At 39.5% G+C, this 17414-nt stretch overlaps 1 protein-coding gene across 3 annotated transcripts in view; it reads right to left on the bottom strand.

The window, feature by feature from the left end:
- Window positions 1-17414, bottom strand: part of PDE11A (phosphodiesterase 11A) — a 114262-nt gene that overhangs the window by 28258 nt on the left and 68590 nt on the right. For all 3 annotated transcript variants that reach the window (XM_033064714.1, XM_033064711.1, XM_033064713.2), the window contains exons 11-14: window positions 9451-9597; window positions 9240-9347; window positions 4413-4522; window positions 1804-1894 (exon numbers count right to left, since the gene is read on the bottom strand). In XM_033064714.1, coding sequence (XP_032920605.1) covers window positions 1804-1894; window positions 4413-4522; window positions 9240-9347; window positions 9451-9597 — 456 coding nt within the window. The remainder of the gene's footprint in view (window positions 1-1803; window positions 1895-4412; window positions 4523-9239; window positions 9348-9450; window positions 9598-17414) is intronic.

Genomic DNA, 17414 nt, shown 5'->3' with positions numbered 1-17414 from the left:
ACACAAGCCTTTTTTGATTCATGGCAAAACTATGACAAAATAATAATGTAAATACTGCTGAGATTACATTGAGGCAGAAGAGGTGACAATTGTTATCAAGCACCTGGTATGTTTTTCTAAACTCTGCTGAAATTATAGCCTGTCAAGTAAGGATTTACTCTCTGCTCTAACCCTGCACAGACTCAGTTTATGGCAAAAAAACCTATGGATACATCTCAGTCTCTCATCTTATTAAATGTTTTGGGGAGCTGCATACTGGAGCTTTTGAGTAGTGATCTTAATAGATTTATCTGTGTTGCTGCTTGCATGCACACACACTGCTGTTAGAGCAGTCAAGGACACTAAATCAGTTTTTCATTCAAAGCAGCCCATTTGCTCATTCTGCCCGTTACTGTCTTGTCCTACAGTGTAAACAGCCATTTCCTATGTAGGCTAAAGAACAACAACGTTATATGCAGTTTAAACACCCTTTGTGGGCTCAACTGGCTGCTTTTTAAGGGATTGTGGGTTAAGAATTTGAAAGATGCTCTATGGCCAAAAGGAAATTAATTATTTGATGTTGCTATTTCATATAGGGAAGGTTCTTTTGGAACTGAATTTCTGAAAACAAGAGGGACAGAGATCCTATAATTCCTCTGTGAAATTCTCAAGAAAATAAGATGAAAGAAACAAAATTAATGAAAAACTCTAAATGTAAGCTTAAGAAATTATATATGTGACAGTAGTCACATGTACTAACATACATAAACGTATTACAGGTATTTTTTTTTTGTAATCACCTACATAAATATTGAAGCTCTTTCTAAATAGAGTCTTATTTTAGTGATATTTAGCCCTGTAGTGTTTACATTCAGTATGCACTGCCATCTACTGCTTAGGAAGATTAAAATGTACTTTAAACCAAGAATTTTCCAGCAACAGGGTTACTGTAATCATGATGGTATGAGGATATATATGAGATGAGGTCTGGCAGGTGCAGTTCCATGACAAATCTCCCTGGCAGTGTACACAGAGGCAAGGCCATCGCCCTGTTCCCATGTGACTGTGATCATGAGACATTCCAGATCTCTTCAGATGTTACTGCAGATCAGGCTATGGTCTCCAATTGTGCTGCATGAACAGCAGTTTTGGTTTTAACATTTGCTAAATGCATTTTGTAACAACCAATCTCTTGTAAATTAAGAGAATGCATCCATTGTTCTGAAAGGACTCCATGTCCATCCTTCCACTTTCCTCAGTTATTAAATACAAGGTGTAGTATATGCTGAATAGTGTTACATACAAGCTATTCTGGGCAAGAGCTATGTCTTCACAGGTATCTGCAAAGCAATTAATGTACTTTGAACGCATGCTGTTATTGATTTTAATTTTTTAAAAATAGTGTATTAAATTGCAAAATAATCAGGAAAGTACTGATTACAGAAAGGCTGCCAAAGAAATTGAATTGGTGCAGTAAAAGATGGCTCTGATACTCTGAATATGACACCTGTGGGGAAAGGTAAGCACGTGTTTCAGATGCCTATAAACCACTGAGCAGGATATATGTTAAGAAAAGTGAGAAAAGCTGACAGTATGATTAGGATGTATTCTCCTTGCCCCTTGCTGATAGAGACAGATATAATCTCTGGGCTCTATGATCAGCATTTGTAGTTGTTTAATTTTGTGCTAGTTGTGACCTTTGTGGTAACCAATAAATAATTCCTCAAGGAGAGGGCATTAAAAAGGTACTGTACATAGTATTTCCTTTCTCCAGCTGAAACTGCCCAACAGCTCACAGTTAGATTAATAGTAATGCTTTTGTACCTCACTTTGGAGAATCATGACAGCGTGATTGAAATGGTGGTGCTCCAAAGTAGCAGAGGTGCCATAGAGCTGAGCTAAGGCTGATCCACTCCTGAAACAGAACATGAGAAGTCAACAAATCCAGCTCATCTGCTCATGAAGCAGATTCCAGAGAGAATTTTGTGACAAAACACGTAGCCACACCCATCTCCACTTCAGCAACCTCACTTAAGACAGCTGATGAGGTCAAAATACTAATTTAAATTCAGATACAAAGCATTTATGTTCCAGTATTTGCTAAATATTGCCAGCTGACTAAAGATTTTTCTGGAACTACGAGAAGTTTTTAATGTGCCTCAGCAACAGCAGAGACACAGAAGTGTGCAGTAAAGACACAGGTTAATGTCCTTGAGCTGGGATCAGCTGTTCCCCTGCTACCTTTCATTTTTAATTCTTAATGGCCATAAACATGAGGGCTTACAATTGGGCAGCTACAAACTCTTAAAACAAAAGCCCAAAACACAACAACAAAAAATCCAACTGCAAATACTAAGGTAAACAAAATGCCACAAGTGAGAGCAGTGAATACAACAGTAAAGCTTAGCATATCTCTAGAATGTATTTTCTCATCATGTCTATTGTCTAAACCAAAATAAGATTCAAAATGCACAGAGCAGATGGGTTTTCTACATTTAAAGGACAAAAATATATGGAATAATATTAAAAAACTGCAAATCTCTGGGAAGTGCAGAGAATGGGACTGGATTGTCAGAATGGTCACTGTTCAGCAAGTACCAAAGTAGTTCAGCCAAAGTACTTCACTTCTGGGACCCAGCCTAAACTGAGAAGATAGGTTTTCTTTCCAAAGAAATGAGAATAAGAGATTATGCTAGATTCAGAGGGAGTCTCCTAGGAGCATATACCATAAAACTGCACCATACTGATACTTAATTATCAGAAGCAGCTATATGAGAGAAAAGAAGGTCCAGGAAACATCATCCCTAGAGAATGTGATGTTGACATATATAACAGAGCCATTTGAGACAACTGTGATATTGCCTCCATCATATACCTCTTGAACTTTCATCATACAGAACAGCAGTATTGGACACTGAAGATAAAATAGGAAAATGTGATGCTTAAATTTATGTCAGGTTAGAGGAATAAATCACAGTTAGCGTTATGAAAACTACAGCTTCTGTTTTCAGGGATGTTTTATACATGTGTGGCAATGTTTGTCTTTCATTAAATGTCTTCAGCAGTTTCTTTATGGAGTCATAAAATGGTAGCCTCCTGTCTATACTCTTGTTGTCAACCAACAAGTATGAATGATAGCAGTCTAATGCTGAACCCTGTACCTTTAACTCAGCCACCCCTGTGCACTAAAGATACTCTTGTGTAATTGTACAGCGGAGAAGTGGTTAACTTAATCAGAGCCTAAAATGGCCAGGATGTAAATCTTAGATCTCCTTTTTGTAAATTAGGAACATAAACATCAATCAGCTTAGCTCTTCAAGATTCAGCTGCAAAAAGGCATCTAGCAGTGCTTGGTAACCTTTGCACCACGAGCTCTGTCTTTTGAGCAGTGCAATTGATTTTCCCTGCTATGGTGATTGAAGATCCAGACAGTGTCATTGTTTCAGTGAGATTGTATGGCAACACCAATACCTCAGGAAATGGCAGCTTAGGGAACATCAGAAACATCAGTTTGAGTGATGCAACTGAGGCAACTTGCCCCCAGAAATGCAGCAGCCCGTGCATACATACATTGCAGCAGAGTACTTCTGCAAAAAGTAGGACAAAATAGGCTAATACAGCATCACTCTGCCTTTCAAATATCTCTGGACACCATTTGACCACTCCCCCATCACACTGGAGGATTAGCAGTAAAGCAGAACAGAAAAAGCTACAAATGCACGCTGGGATCTGCAGGACAGGAATGCCTTGGGGCCTCATATCCCGACTGTAGAGGAACGGGAGTGAAGAAAACAATTGAAGGATTTGAAGGAATCTCTGTGTCTAGCAGCTTCATTTCACAGCTTGGCCAGGATGTTGCTGGTGACATTTTCTGTTGTCACTCCTATTCTCAGGGAACGCAGAATTTGGAATGAATTTTACCTTAGTCTGAGGAGTTCCCTTACCTACACAGTAAGAAACAGCACCCTTAAACCTTCTACAAACCTACTTCACTATGCCTGGGGGCAGCAGCCTGGTTTCTGGGAAAGCATTAATTCAGTTTCACTTATTTTCTTTTCTGTGCAATACCAGAGAAAGGTTTTGCTTAATGTCATGCATCCCAGTCAGCAAGAACAACCCAGACAGACAATTTAGGTGCTTCCTGGTTTGAAAACCAGAATCAATAACGGCTGAACCTGAAAAGAACATCAAGTTTTGGCACCACATTTCAATATGTGGTGTCAGTTCAACAGCCAGCTACAAAGGACAAGCCAGCAATTACTTAAAGGAACAGAGAATGATAAAGATGGATAGTCCCTCACTGCACACAGAAATAAGAGTACTTGGCCTTGGCCTAGAAGGCTGAAAATTAATGCTTCATTCTTTATCCTGGTCACCTTTTGCTCTCCCGTGGAAGAAAACCAAATTAAAATAGTAAGAATTAGAAAGCTTACTTGGCTTGGAAGGCATTGTTGGTTCCCCTGTGGTCAAGGTCGTGACATAAGCATCCCACAATCAAAGCTAAAATTTCAATTTCAGTTAGAATCTCCTGAAATCCTGCAGTCTGAGAGAAGAAAAAAAATAGCAGCTGTAACTATCAGTAGCAAAAGGGATAAGTAATGTTAGTCCATCCAGCAACAGTCAACTTTGTTTTGATACCATGAACGTTTCAGTAAGGAGAAGATAAATGCTTTATTGTCATATTCTATTCCCTTCTGTATGTCAGATGGTTAGCAGAATAGATAATGTGCTTGGAGTGATCTGTTATTATCTCTTTGTTGCATTTCCAGCGTGCCATTTCTCTGCTACCCAGGAGGCACTAAAGGCAAAAAGAGCTGAAAACAAATACTAGTAACTGAAAACTGAGGCAGGAACTGGATTTTTCTATCAGAGAAATAAAAACCCAAAGCTAAAATGATAAAAATTTGAAATTATTATTTAGAGAAGTACTTAGAAAGATTTCTTCAATCTTGAGATGACCCTTTTAGTCAATCCCTACTGTCAGAGATAGCTGTCATGTTAAGTTGGAAGACCTGTAAAAGAACGCAGATAAAATATACTCTGTGGAACTGTGATGAACTCTTAGGAGATTTTTTAAAAATCCGGCACAGTGAAATGAAGTAGCATGATTTAAAGCAGAAATGTCTCAAATGGCATATTTCTGCTAGAGATACCCACTTGAATTTTGGAGAGGAATTTGGAAACAGATGCAATGAAATTCCCTACAAGCAGCTCAGATATGACTGCGTGAATGGGGGAGTTAATCCTAGAAATGCTTTTTTACCACTATGCTTCTCCTCTTGGATACTTGTCATAGCAGTCTTCCTGCCTGAACTGGCTCATGTCAGAGAAAAACACTGTTTTGTTTTTTCAAAATCTCTGCTACTGCTCACCTCAAGCATACTGAACAAATCCTGAACAAATCCTGTCTGGAGGAGGTGCTAGAGCCTCTGTGGGACACCACCTTGTCAGTGCTGTGCCTCTTACCCATGGCAGAAACAACCTGGTTCTTCAGAAGGAAAGGGCATAATGTCTCCATGATGACTGGCTGAGCTGGAAAATTTTAACACTTGTCTTTTCACAGTGCCAGTCTCCAGTGACACTTCTCAATTAGTCACATGATCTAGTTTTCATGAAAGGAAATTATACGCAAGAAATACAAAATTAATTTGTATTGGAGGACCAAACCAAGGCTGAACACGAATACCACGTAAGAGTTCCCATATTTCATTGATTTTTCAAAGGGGCGTAATTTCACTCCCTGACAAGAAGAGGTTTAAGTGATACAGTGGGACTTGTTGCCCTTCCTTGGCAGGAACTCACACTCAGAAACACCAGTCAATTGCTGCAATACTCTGTGAAAGCTCTGCCATTCACCCTGAAGACCATAAATTCTACTTAGAGAAATGCACATTCAAATCTAACTGTTCTCTGTTTAGACAGTCTGAAATGGCCACAGTTAATACTTAGGCAGTACAGGGAGCTGAGCTCCCACAGGTGCTCAGGAATGCACTTTGGTGGGAATTGAGGAAGGGCAAGACTTGCTACAAAAGCTTTATAAGTGCTTAAAGTTTACACAGTGGAAAAGATGATCAAGTATTAAGAAAAAAGAGATTAATTAATATTATGTGGAATCCACCATGTACAGAATAACTTGAATATCAGGAAAGTGGTTCACCTGATTTCTAGTGGCATTGCTTTCATTTTAGTTTCAGTAACATCTACCCAAGTAGAAAAAATCCTCCAAAAATAGCTTTTTCTCTTTTTATTTAAACATAGCTCGTGTATAAGAAATAACAATAAAGATCTATTAATAAAAAGGAATTAAAAATAGTTTGTAACTGACAACACATCATGTGTCAAGTTTCAGTCTAGAGAAAATATTAATGGCTAAGTTAAAATAACTTAAAAGAGAAGTTTTATAATATTAAATTGATGTTGTAATAAATATTCTTTAGTGTAATCCAAGCTTTGATTAAATTCAAGGATTCAACCTGTATTGCAAATGCAGGGAAACCAATGAAGGAATTTATTTACAGTAGCAATATCTCAAAAATAAATGCCACATTTTATTTAATGAAAAGCCTTGTTACTGAACATATGAAAGAAATATAGCATATGTCACATAGTAAAAAACATTTAATTTAAAAAAATACTACAGTAAGGGGATATCTTCTTTGAACATACTGCAAGTAAACAGAGGATTACATTTCCCCGTTTCTGAATTTTAAAGAGAAAAAAAGATACATGGCTATAGACGATGGTATAGTAAAATTTATTTTCACCAGAAAAGGAATGACCCATAACTCATGAGTGGCAGAGTCTCCAGTGAGTTATGGAGGTCATTCTTTCATGTGAGGAAATGAATTGCATTCATTATACCTTGCCCCACATCTATATGTTTTGTTATTAGCACACCAGATGGGATTTTAATTTGGTATTGCTTACTTGTTCATTTTTGCCCTTTGAAATAAGTATCAATGTGAACTGTGTTGGCAAAGGCACTGATAAAGGAGCTTGATCCTACTTTACTCTCATGTACTCCCTTCACTTGCAGGAGCAGCCTTGCTGCAGTGCTTGTCCTCAGAATTCTAGGGCATCTGAAATACAGACCTATGGCTTGCAGAACTGGGCTTTAGATTGTTCAGGAAAGAGAAAATACATACTTAGATATACATGAATGTGCTTTAGATATGCAAAAGGCTGAGTTTATCAGGAGTGAAACAACTTTGGTTTATTCTCTGTTGAATTTCTGTTGTTTGGGTTGTTCAACACAGCTGAATTTTCCTCGTGCATTCAGTGGGAGTATGGTGGGGCCCTTAGAGGCTCCTGCATTACAGGTTAGGCATCACTATGCTATGGTAAATCCTACCTGAAAATACCCTAAAACAGAATTACTGGTTTCTATTTGTGGGGTGGTCTATATTGCTGACTGTCATGGAGAAATCAGAAATAAGGTGCAATAACTGCAAAAAGCAGTGTGTTCTTGACCAGCAGAGAAGGGCTCTGATAAGCCCTTCAAAGGGTTTGTCAAAGAATTTTTCTCTTTTTACCAGTGAAAAAAGATGACACATGCTAACTTGGATGGTATCCCCAAGACAATTGCAGTAGGAGCAACCCTTGAACTATTAGTAATCTCAAATCTCTCTTTTGTGTCTTTTTTTGCACAAAATGAATCTTGCTGTATCTGGAAGGGAGAGCAGACCAAACAGGTCATGCTCCTGAACTTCTGTTCTCAGCCAGAGCCAGAGCAAAGCAGAGTGGGATGTGTGGAGTCTCCACTGCTGTGGCCACTCACATCCAGCCCTGCACAAGGAATTGCCTATTCCGTTTATTACCAGAAGCGTGAGCAAGGAAACGAACTTGGCTTAAAAATGCCGGATCACATCTCACAGACAGCTGCATCCCTGTGCTGCCTGCTAAAAGGATTCTGAAATTACGCTGTGAGAGCCACGGTCAGAGCATCTGTCGGTGGAGCCGGGCAGGCGGCTGGTGGCTGCTGGAGCAGCAGGACCCTGCCTCCTCTGTGCTGGCCCCATGCGGGCACGGCTAGCCGGGATGGACGTGCCTGGTCCCTCGGCAGAGCAGCCAGCCGCAAACCTGGCCTCGGAGCTCCACCTAGGGGTGTTACCGCTGGCCTGGGGGCTCCCCGCCCCGGCAGCCTCCGCAGAAATTACTGTGGTTCGCACCCAGCCCGCCTTTGCCCATATGCATCAGATAAATGCTTTTCCTCTTTATAAAACTGGGGGAAAAAACCCCTCAGGTTTATAAAACAATAAAAACTACCAATACTCAGGTATTACCACCAAATTTCCTTAGAGAGCGTCAGCAAGTGCCTGCTGAAACAATATTAATTCTGCACGGCTGAGCGGCCGCATGCCCAGAGGAAGAGGTGACCGTTCTCTCGTTGAACGTCTTCCTTTCCTTTGTCTCATGGTGCATGGTACAGCAGTGCCTCCATCAACACTCACAGAAACACACCCACCCTGCTGGGATGGACCAACCACCAGAACATCTTTGCCTGCTAGGAGAAGTCAGAGTCTTTTTTTCTTGCCCAACTCACAAAGTTCTGGCATCCAGAACCCCTGAGTTTTTTATTAGTAAATTTACAAGAATGAACTAGCCAGACATGGGTTATTTCACACAGTGAGGTTGCAGTGGGGTAGGGAAAGAGAGCAGTATACTTGTTCTAGTATATTAGCAGTGGTACTTTCAGCAGAATTTACTTGTATGCTGAAAGGAGCTACAGGTACTGCTGGAGATGCATGCTAATAAAACCCCTAAGTGTTAACAGTGTCCAGTGGAGACTCAAGATTCACTTAGATCACTATGCTGGAAGATAATTTTCAAATGTTTTGAGGCAGTACCTTCTAAAAAACTAGATTAAGCTGGATAAGGAGATAATAAATATCAACATAATAAATACTTTGGGATTCTAGTCCTTGGGTTTGTACTTCCCAATTACGAGTTTGAAATAAATGTCAAATCAAAGAGTTCCAAAAGAAAAACATTTTATAAGATCAAGATCTGTAATAACAAGAGCACTCCAAGACTGCCATCTGTTTTCAGTCACTTTAATGTGCCTATGATATCACTGTCACTAAAACACTATGAGGTTTTGCCAAATATGTGCTGCCTTAAGTTGGATAAGTTCTATCTGCTTTGCTATTGGAAATGAGAAGCATAATAACTAGAAAAGAAATCGAATGCTGGAAAATGTTTAGACAGGTTAGGCAATGTGGCAGTAAAAGCTCTTAGAGGCTGTGTAGCTGGATACTCACAGTTAACATGGCAAACATCAGCTGGCAGACGTTGAAAGCGTGCCTCCAGTTGTGATACAAAACCATTCGATAGTTCTTCCGCACCGTCAAAAGCCACCTACACAGTGTCTGAAATTAAAAGTACAATTTGTAGCAGGGCTACTAAATGTGTGCAAATGGACAGAGCAGTGCCAAGACAAAAGCAGCAGATATTTGCAGCGCAGATGGTTACCTCGTAGTCAATTTTAAATTTCTGAACCATTCCAAGTTCCATGAACATCCGCAGGGCTGCAGTAATCATGGCATCCACATCGAGCGAGAAGTCATCAAAATGGATATCATCAATGCCAAGCTCTGACACCAGAGGGATGTTTGCTGCCTGAAAATGCCAAAAGGAAATTTCTCATTCAAAACTTCAGTCTTTTTTCCTTTTTTTCACTCTTACAAGAAACAAACCGTACATCAGTTCTGACCTGCCAATACATCCCCTGCTTGATTCAAATGCTGAGCAGTAAAAGTCTTCATCTGAGAAACACAAACACGTCAAACTAACAGAGTGTGGAAACAGTGGGAAGGAGAAGAACCTGGTATGAACAGGAAATATGTTCACCATCCCAACTGGAGCCCAGATACAGCATTTGGACTGAAAGCTGACCACTTTACTGCCACTGCAGTAACACAATATATTCCAATGCAAATTACAGTGCTGTAATGCAAGAAACATCTGGATAGCCAGAAGCTGGGAGTTATAATTGCTACCATTTAGAACTGCAAAGTAAATATACTGCTCTGCAGAATTTCTTCATGCAAATCCTTCACAATCTTAAGCATACAAGTGCCCTTTGCTTTACACTGTTCACTACACACACATAGAACCAGAAGAAGAGGAATACAAGAAATGTTTAGCAGAAATACTCTCCAAAATAGAACAAAAGAATTTTCAACGTGCTGATTATATAGTAAGTCAATAGAACAGCAGCAAAAGCCTCACATTTTGCTCTGTCTGTGCAACTGGGACTTCAGTTTGTAAGAGAGGAATGAGCTACCCTTGCACACACAAACATGGGAATGTGTGCCGGACTGGGTGATGATTTAGTTGAGCATACAGATGTGCTGTGGTTTGCTCAGTGTTAGCACCTGCATGAGCCAGGCAGAGGTGCTGACAAACCTCCCAGGCTTCTTTCACCTTCCTTACGCCCCTTCAGACTTGCTGCCCATCTCTCTAGAGAGGGCAGGTGCAGCAAGTGCATTTGCAGGAGGAACATCTGACCCCAGCTCCCGCAGTGGGAAGGAGATGGGTCAGGTAGAAGCCTCTCAAAGGGGCTGGATCCAGCCCACAGGCTATGAGCTGGACAATGCTGAATTAGTTACAATCACATGGACACAGCTGCTGTGGAACATCCAGCTACACACCTGCATAAAATACCAATTAGTTCATGCAACTGTAATGTAAGTTCACCTTGACTGGCTCTACTTGTGTTTTGAAATACTGGACTCAAACTAGAAATTACGGACATGTAAAAATCTTCCTTCAGCTGAAGACAAAGTGCCACCTCAGTAATTACTTTATGCAGAGATTAAGCTGCTGTGGCTATACCACATAAGAGAAGATGGCGTAAACCTATCATAAAATAGTATTAACATTGTGGTTTTAACCTACTGGCTAGGTAGAAGAAAAGTCTTTTTGGTTCAGTACCCAGTAAAGTGCACCAGTACCTCAGAAAATCATGGCACTGTGCCAGGGAGTTAAATTGATACAGGAAATACAGCAAACCCATCAAGTCAAGTGTCATCCCAGGACACAGCTTAAGAACCTCTGGACCATGCAGGCAGAGATGCCAGTTCTGTTAACTGCACACTCAGTTGTCTGCTAACATTCTTACCTAGGCTGAATCAATTCAGCATCTTTTTTTGTGTAATCACTGAAATATTTGGAATACTATTTTTAGATGATCCCAACAGGAGTTACACCTTAACACCCTTTAAGATCTGAAAAACTATGTCTATACTTCCAAGATAAAGAAAGAAAGAAAGAAAGAAAATATGGTTAGGTGTGTAGCAGGAATGCTGACCCAGAGACTCTGCTGGTGAGACCTTCAACAATCTTACAGAAATTGTGACTTTTGTATCATTCAGTTATTCTTTAAAGACCAGGGGATACTGGAGACGCACGTTAATCTTAGTGCAAGTCTATGAACACACTCACTGGATAGAAATAAGACTCTCAATATAATCCTTTTGTTTTGTGAAGAAACACATTTGTACATCATCATCCTTAGCTCCTTAGTGAAAAGCTTAAATAACAAGCTGAAAGAGAAGGATTTTACTGTGAGTAGACGTTTCTGAAATTATTTATCAAAATTATCTTTACAAACCTACTACTAAATTTTCATTGTCTTTGAAGTGGGATCTAATTAATTAGTTTTCAGGATTTTTGGTCTCTAAAAGAAAAACAGATCTTTTCCTTGCTATTTTTTCTGGAAATCAACAATTTTGTCAGCCTGTTGCAATTCAAGGTAGAACACTTGAAGCAGTTGCTCAACTAAAATTGTTTTTCCATTTGTCAAACAGTGGAGAAATAATAATATATTCCAAATCTGTTGCAAATTGAACAACAGGATATTAACAAAGCAAGTCAAAAACAATTTCTTCCCACGTCAGTCTGAAACTTTTAAATATTTATGAGGTTTTACATTCCTAAATTTAACAGGAGTGCCATAATCCAAAATAACTACTGAATTAATAGCCAGGAGATAACATTTGTATAAAAGAACCATTTGCTTTACAACAGCAATAAAGGAAACAACAGAATTATGAGTGCAGAGCCTAATTTGAATAATGTTAAAAAAATGATATGTTGTGGGGCTGCAGTAATATTCTGGCTGCACCTGCCATTGACTACCCTCAGCTTCTTAGGCTAGAAGTGCAAAAGTCCAGGGTTTAGAGAAGAAAAGTCATTAAGACTTCATTTTTTAAAATTACAGAGATATAAAAAAATATTAATAACGCAGAATACTGAACCATATCCCTCCCTGAAATTTTGCAGCGCTGCAGGAAAAATTTGAGTGGATTTCTTAAAATAAACAGCAATAACAACACTCTTTCAGGAAAACAGAGAGGATGAAAGTACCGTGACAGCAAAAGGAAGGAGCAGGCAATTAAAATTTAAGTTACAGTGAAATTATTTTTTAAAGCACCCCCGTGATTTAGTATCACTTAAAAGGCTATGGGTTTTTGAACGTTTTGAAGTTCAATTTCCCCTTTCTAAAAACAACTAAGAACATTTTACTCTGGAATATTTTTACGCTATGAATTCAAGCAATTTCAATGCTCTTTGTATCCTTGAGGAAAATTCATATGACTGTTCTATGAGTTTATGGTAAGTTAAAGATGTGCCTCCTCTGGTCACATTTCCATACCCCATTACTAACCCAAATGTTTGCCTTGAAAGGAATCAAGAACACAAATCTGGGTGAGCACATGGAGGGCAACTGGTCTTGCCTAATAAAATACAAACTCTGCAGTTGCCAGACTAGAAAGATATCATCAGTCATAGGTAGCTAGAAAAAGATGTCATGCCTCCAAACAAAAGCATAAGATCTGTGGTCACCCCATACTCAGGCATGTATGGAATAGGCTGGAATGAATACAGGAAGGAGGATGAGGACCTTTGTACTCAATTCGTATTGGAGACAGATTCTCCTTTCCTCATTGCTCTTTGCTACCATGTAAATTCTATCACATCCTGCTCATTGCTTGTGATGAGGTGAGAGACAAGGGACTGGTTGAGCCTTAGTTTCCATCAGCCATCACAAAAGGCCGTATGTTATTAATGATCCTCTTACTCCAAAATATGTGGACCATCAAAGTGGCTTTCGCCACACAGTCACAATTCTGGTCACTATAAAAGACAGCCCATGGGAACAGAAAAATAACATTTTTGATTCAGTATTAATAAGCCTTTGGACTCCTGTGGATGAATAAAGCCTAAGAAGGAAAACAGTTACTAAATGATTTTGCACTAACTCATCTAATAGCATATTCTTCACAATATTCTGTATCCATATTTGATAATGTGATAAAATCAGATGTAAAGAAACTGGTATTCTTCTCAAAGCATTCTTCCTTCATAAAATGTGCACTACCATGGTAGCAGTCCAGCTAAACACAGAAAACACTGACATCCTATTTTGCCATGTCATCTTAAAATTTCTCTGTTTCAGGTTTAGTATCTGTGTGGATGAGACATCAGTGCATATTATACTAGGAAAGCACTTTGAAACATACTGATAAGTATTTTAGTATGGCTTTGTTTAAGAAAAAGGTACATTCTGCCATTTGATATACTCAGCTTCCTTCCCATGTGATACCAACCATTCTGTAACAGCAACTTTCACTTACTGAATGTAGTCTGCTTTTTGTATAGCTTTATTTACAGCGGCATGTGGAATGATCAGCAAGTTTCTCATCAGAAAATACTGTCAGTGATGGAAAGAAGTAACAAGGAACTTGATTATATTTAACACATATAAATATATCTCATGAAATATATATCCCAATGTAGCAAAAGAATGACAAAATAATGTGGTGTACATCTTAAATCCCAGGGGCACTGTTAAGAGTCCAGAGTCCACAAACTATTCGAATAGCAGGTCAGGATCTGACCTCATGTATACTCTGGAGTGAAACAGGAGCTCCAGACAACATGACACACACAGAAGATATGAAATTGCATTTTCAAGTATCTCTTCATCTCAAATCTCTCTCAGAAAATTAGGATCTGAAAAACCTTAAAGGATGATCGTCAAAAGCTGAGGAGAAAGAATCAAAGTGAAGAATATTTAAATATGATGCCCTCATTATCTCTCACATAATCTTCTATGATTCTGTGAAGCCATTTCGAAGACATCATTTTCTGATGGCAAATATTTTTATTTGTGAAAGGTTCTTTTCATATATAAAGGCCTCTAAAATACTTGCTTATATTTATAGCTGCAGGCAGGCATCCTTTAAAACATATCTTTATAGTCAGTTATTAGCAGCAGTGGACAGATTTTCTACTTCTTCATAGCCATGGAAGACCAAAGCCTGTTATATTCCAGTCTGACACATTTACTCTCTCCAAAAGAGAAAGAATCAAATGTTGCAGCTCCGGCATGTTTAATGCCCAGAGCAAACTGGCTTTTAAAGGCCTCCATCTGTTACTGGAGATGGTGGATGGCAACTCTTTGTCCTTCACAACACTGAATTAGCACCTCTTTTCCAATGACCAACTGAAGCTGAGGCAGGACAGTGGCATTAAAAAGGAATTTTACAGTATTTACAGTAAAGGGGAATGGGTATGGAAATGACTGATGTGTGTTTTCCTCTTGATTTTGATTCCAATAATTTTTAAAAATTATTATCACAGGAGGATTGCTCTGCCTTCAATAGTGAAATCATCCAGAAACACAGCCTCGTTTAGTTTGGAGAGAGCTTTTGAGACCAACCAGTCCTGTGCCCCTGCCCCAAGGAAACCTCATGCTGCCATATAAACACACTTTGCAGCTGTCAGATCTACCGGCCTCCCTTGAAGTTCCAGCCTCTGTGAATGTCTTATATTTGAACAGTTGTTGGATGAAAGGCATGGTGGAAAAGGATTTGTGTATTTTATATTTCCTCAGATTAACCCCACAGATAAACAGAGGGCTGCATTTGTGAGATCAAATCCCCAAACTCTGCCCCAAGTCCCACAGAAGCTGTCTGAGACCTATGCTGGAAAAGGTCATTCCTCGATTTACTCAAAGTTTTACATCTGTGAACCAAGAATAATGCAGTTCATGCATCCAGCTTCAATATCTGCAGCTGAAGCAAGTATATGTATGTGGTGCAATTGCTCCCTCTTCAAATGGCAAATTAACAGTTTAACATGTACTTTAGACAAGAAATGTAGAACAAAGAAAGTTGAATTTAGATTTGTTTCAAAAAACTGTGTTTGGCTTGACCATTTACCAAACATAACTACTGCGTAGTGTGATGCTGGTATTTCTTTTAATTACAAGAGAAACTTCACAGCATTAAGAAAGCTATTTAGTCTGCTTCTTCTAGCAGAACAAGAAAAGTAGCCATTAAGCAATATATCATTATCAAATATAGCATTTAGGATTTTCTTTTATTATCATGAAGTGTGGGCTTAGGACAAAAGTATGGTTATTTATTTTCTGCTTGTGGGATAAAACTGTATGTGCCTGAGGAAAGGATTTGTCTTCTTATAATTTTCATTTTAAAAGGGCAAGGGAAGGTATGCCATTACAGTGTTACACATGCTATTTCCAAAGCTAGCCCCAGAATTACAGCTAAAAAGCAGAAAGCATTTTGAATATTTCTAATCAGTCAGTCAATCCTATCTGAACATATTACTTTCTGAAATTGGGACCCATCAAAAAAATAATACATTTCAGAGATAAAAATGACATATAAAATTTTGTTACTAACTATAATAGACACAAAAAAATGTTATTTTATGTTACTAAAAATCAATCCTTGATGATAGAGCTGTTTCCTAGTACACAGAAACAAAATATATGGCAGCCTATAAAAGGAACAAGAAATTTTGATTTTAAAAGAACAGACACATAAAATAAAAACAATTAATGGTCTAGGCACCTATTATTCTTAAGGCCAAAGTCCATAACCACAGCAGCCTAGGAGTGGAGTTTTACAGGGCATGCACATTGGACACAATGATCTCCCAAGGCGCGCTGGGGAGCGTTCACGTCCTTTTGGCTGATGGTGATTAGGAAAGAACCAGTGTGTCACATACTGCAGGCTAGCAACTGTCGAGTTTTTATGACCATCAGTGCAGATGAGAAGTTTGTACAAAAGGGTCTATTCAGTCTCTGTTTCAGGATTTCAAACAAACACAAGCAGCAAACCTAGGGCAACTATTTCTGTATACTACAGAAGTGTCAGGCTGCCATTTCCCACAAAGCTTTACTTGGTTTTGGTGGCAGAAAGTCAGCTTTGTTACTCCCACGAAGAGTAGAATGGGTAATGTGGACTGACCCCCCCCTCACGCCTGTAAATTTGGGAGGGTGAGGAAAGTGGAATACAATCTAGCCTTTTCCTACCCAGAAAGTAGAGGAAAAGTTCTAGCTCCTTCTTTGAACGCTGAGAAGAGAAAAATAAGAGTGGAAGGAGCAGAGACAGGTTCCTCCCATGGTGGACATGATGTGAAAGCATAGGGGGACCTCACACCTTTGGTGACAAACAGCCCAAGCTGTGACCTGCAACTCTCAGCTGGGCACATGGTGGAAGAGAGCATGGGAAAATTGAAGGGGTTGCCAAAAAAAACCCTCCAGAACCTCAAAAATTGCACCAGAGCCACAATGGACGTGCACCGGTATCACACTATTTTTGTGATCCCAGCACACTCCAGCAGCTCTCAGTGCATCAAAGCCAACATGCAGGACCACCAGTCCTGTGTCACCCCAGGGCCATGGTGGAGCTGCAGGGGCACAATGGCACTGGATGGGAGTTCCTGGGAGCCACTGAAATTTGCTTTCCGAGCAGCTGTGACAAATCAGACTGGCAGTACAGTGACTGCTGTGGAAAGTTATGCAAATGTATGAGTGGGTTACTGCTCCACTGGGGAGAAAGTCCTATTTCAGACCTGCTAGAGTGACAGCTATAGCAGAATACTGTCAGGTGGACAATAAATAATATTGACAACACCTTCAACCTTACAACGTTTACAGGAATTCTGCAGAGAACATTCCCGTGATTCTCCTTAAAGTACGTTTTTGTCTTTTTCTCCTTACTTTTTCTCAAGTTCTGGTTGCAGGTTTAAAAGAAAACCAGCCATCCTATTCTGTGCCTGTAAATCACTCCCTAGGAGAGCTTAGGACTGCCCAAAAGAGCTTTCTCCCCAAACTAGAGGTTCATCTCACTATAACTTCACAAGCCAAGGCTTATCTCATGTGAGGCTTCTGCAGGGCAGGCTGAACACTGAGCCCAGCTCCTCTCTCCAGAGCAGAATGTACATCCTCCACTGCCCCCTTCATCCACAAGGCCCCGCAGCAGAGAAAGTCTAAGCACCCAGCACGACCTCTGCTTTGCACATAACTCACAGCCTCAGCACCACAAGCTTTTTGACAAAACCCAAAATGAGTAGATCCTATTCTTCCAACAAAAACCAAATAATGGGCACTTAAATCT

Source organism: Catharus ustulatus, chromosome 7, assembly GCF_009819885.2.
Source record: "Catharus ustulatus isolate bCatUst1 chromosome 7, bCatUst1.pri.v2, whole genome shotgun sequence".
NCBI lineage: Eukaryota > Metazoa > Chordata > Aves > Passeriformes > Turdidae > Catharus > Catharus ustulatus.
The sequence above is the reverse complement of the archived record's forward strand: the minus strand, read 5'-3'. Positions and strand labels throughout refer to the sequence as shown.